This window comes from Acanthisitta chloris, unplaced genomic scaffold (assembly GCF_000695815.1).
Source record: "Acanthisitta chloris isolate BGI_N310 unplaced genomic scaffold, ASM69581v1 scaffold41187, whole genome shotgun sequence".
NCBI classification, from domain to species: domain Eukaryota; kingdom Metazoa; phylum Chordata; class Aves; order Passeriformes; family Acanthisittidae; genus Acanthisitta; species Acanthisitta chloris.
The window spans coordinates 3,545-4,117 of record NW_008685039.1 but is presented as its reverse complement, the minus strand read 5'-3'; the positions used below and the strand labels follow the sequence as shown (position 1 = coordinate 4,117).

General features: G+C 44.7%; 1 protein-coding gene across 1 annotated transcript in view; it reads right to left on the bottom strand.

The window, feature by feature from the left end:
- Positions 1-373, bottom strand: part of LOC103806839 (cGMP-dependent protein kinase 2-like) — a gene marked incomplete at its 3' end in the record, with an annotated part of 9,592 nt that extends 9,219 nt beyond the window's left edge. Inside the window, 1 exon segment of the mRNA XM_009079548.1 lies at positions 1-373. This exon segment is cut by the window's left edge and continues 6 nt beyond it. Coding sequence (XP_009077796.1) covers positions 1-373 — 373 coding nt within the window.
- Between the last annotated feature and the right edge of the window lie 200 nt (positions 374-573).

Below are 573 nucleotides of genomic sequence, written 5' to 3'. Positions count from 1 at the left end.
GAACTTTATATGGAGAAGGCTGAAGAGAGGGTTCTCCTTGAGTGCTGACAACATCCTGCAGCTTGTTCAACTGTATGCACTTGCTCTGAAGTTCCTTGGTAAGTTCTGCTATGACCTTAGTCTGCATAGCCAGCTGTTCCTGAAGCTCAGCAACACGACTTTGACTCTCTTGCAACTCTTGATCTTTTCTCTTCAGCTCCCTTTCCAGTTCAAGTACCCTGCTGCAAAGAACATCAGCCTGCCCATTGATCACGTTGATGCCTAGGCATGGGTCCATCAAAAACTTGTGGTTGGCAGCACAGCCAATTGCAAGGTTTGCTACACGTCTGTCTGGCTGCCTCAGATGCTTGGGTTTCACTGAGCCATTCCCCATTTTGGCCAGAGACCTAGGTAAAAAAAAGAAATTGGCAGTTTTATTTCATTCCCCCCCAAGAAGAAGAAAAAAATAAAATCACAGAATGATAAGCAGTGAATTTAGCATTTAATTGGCAGCTGAATTTGCTGTGTACAGCTATAGTAAACACAGCTGATTGCTGCCATCCTTTCCAGTTCTGCAAGTCAGCAGAGTAAAGG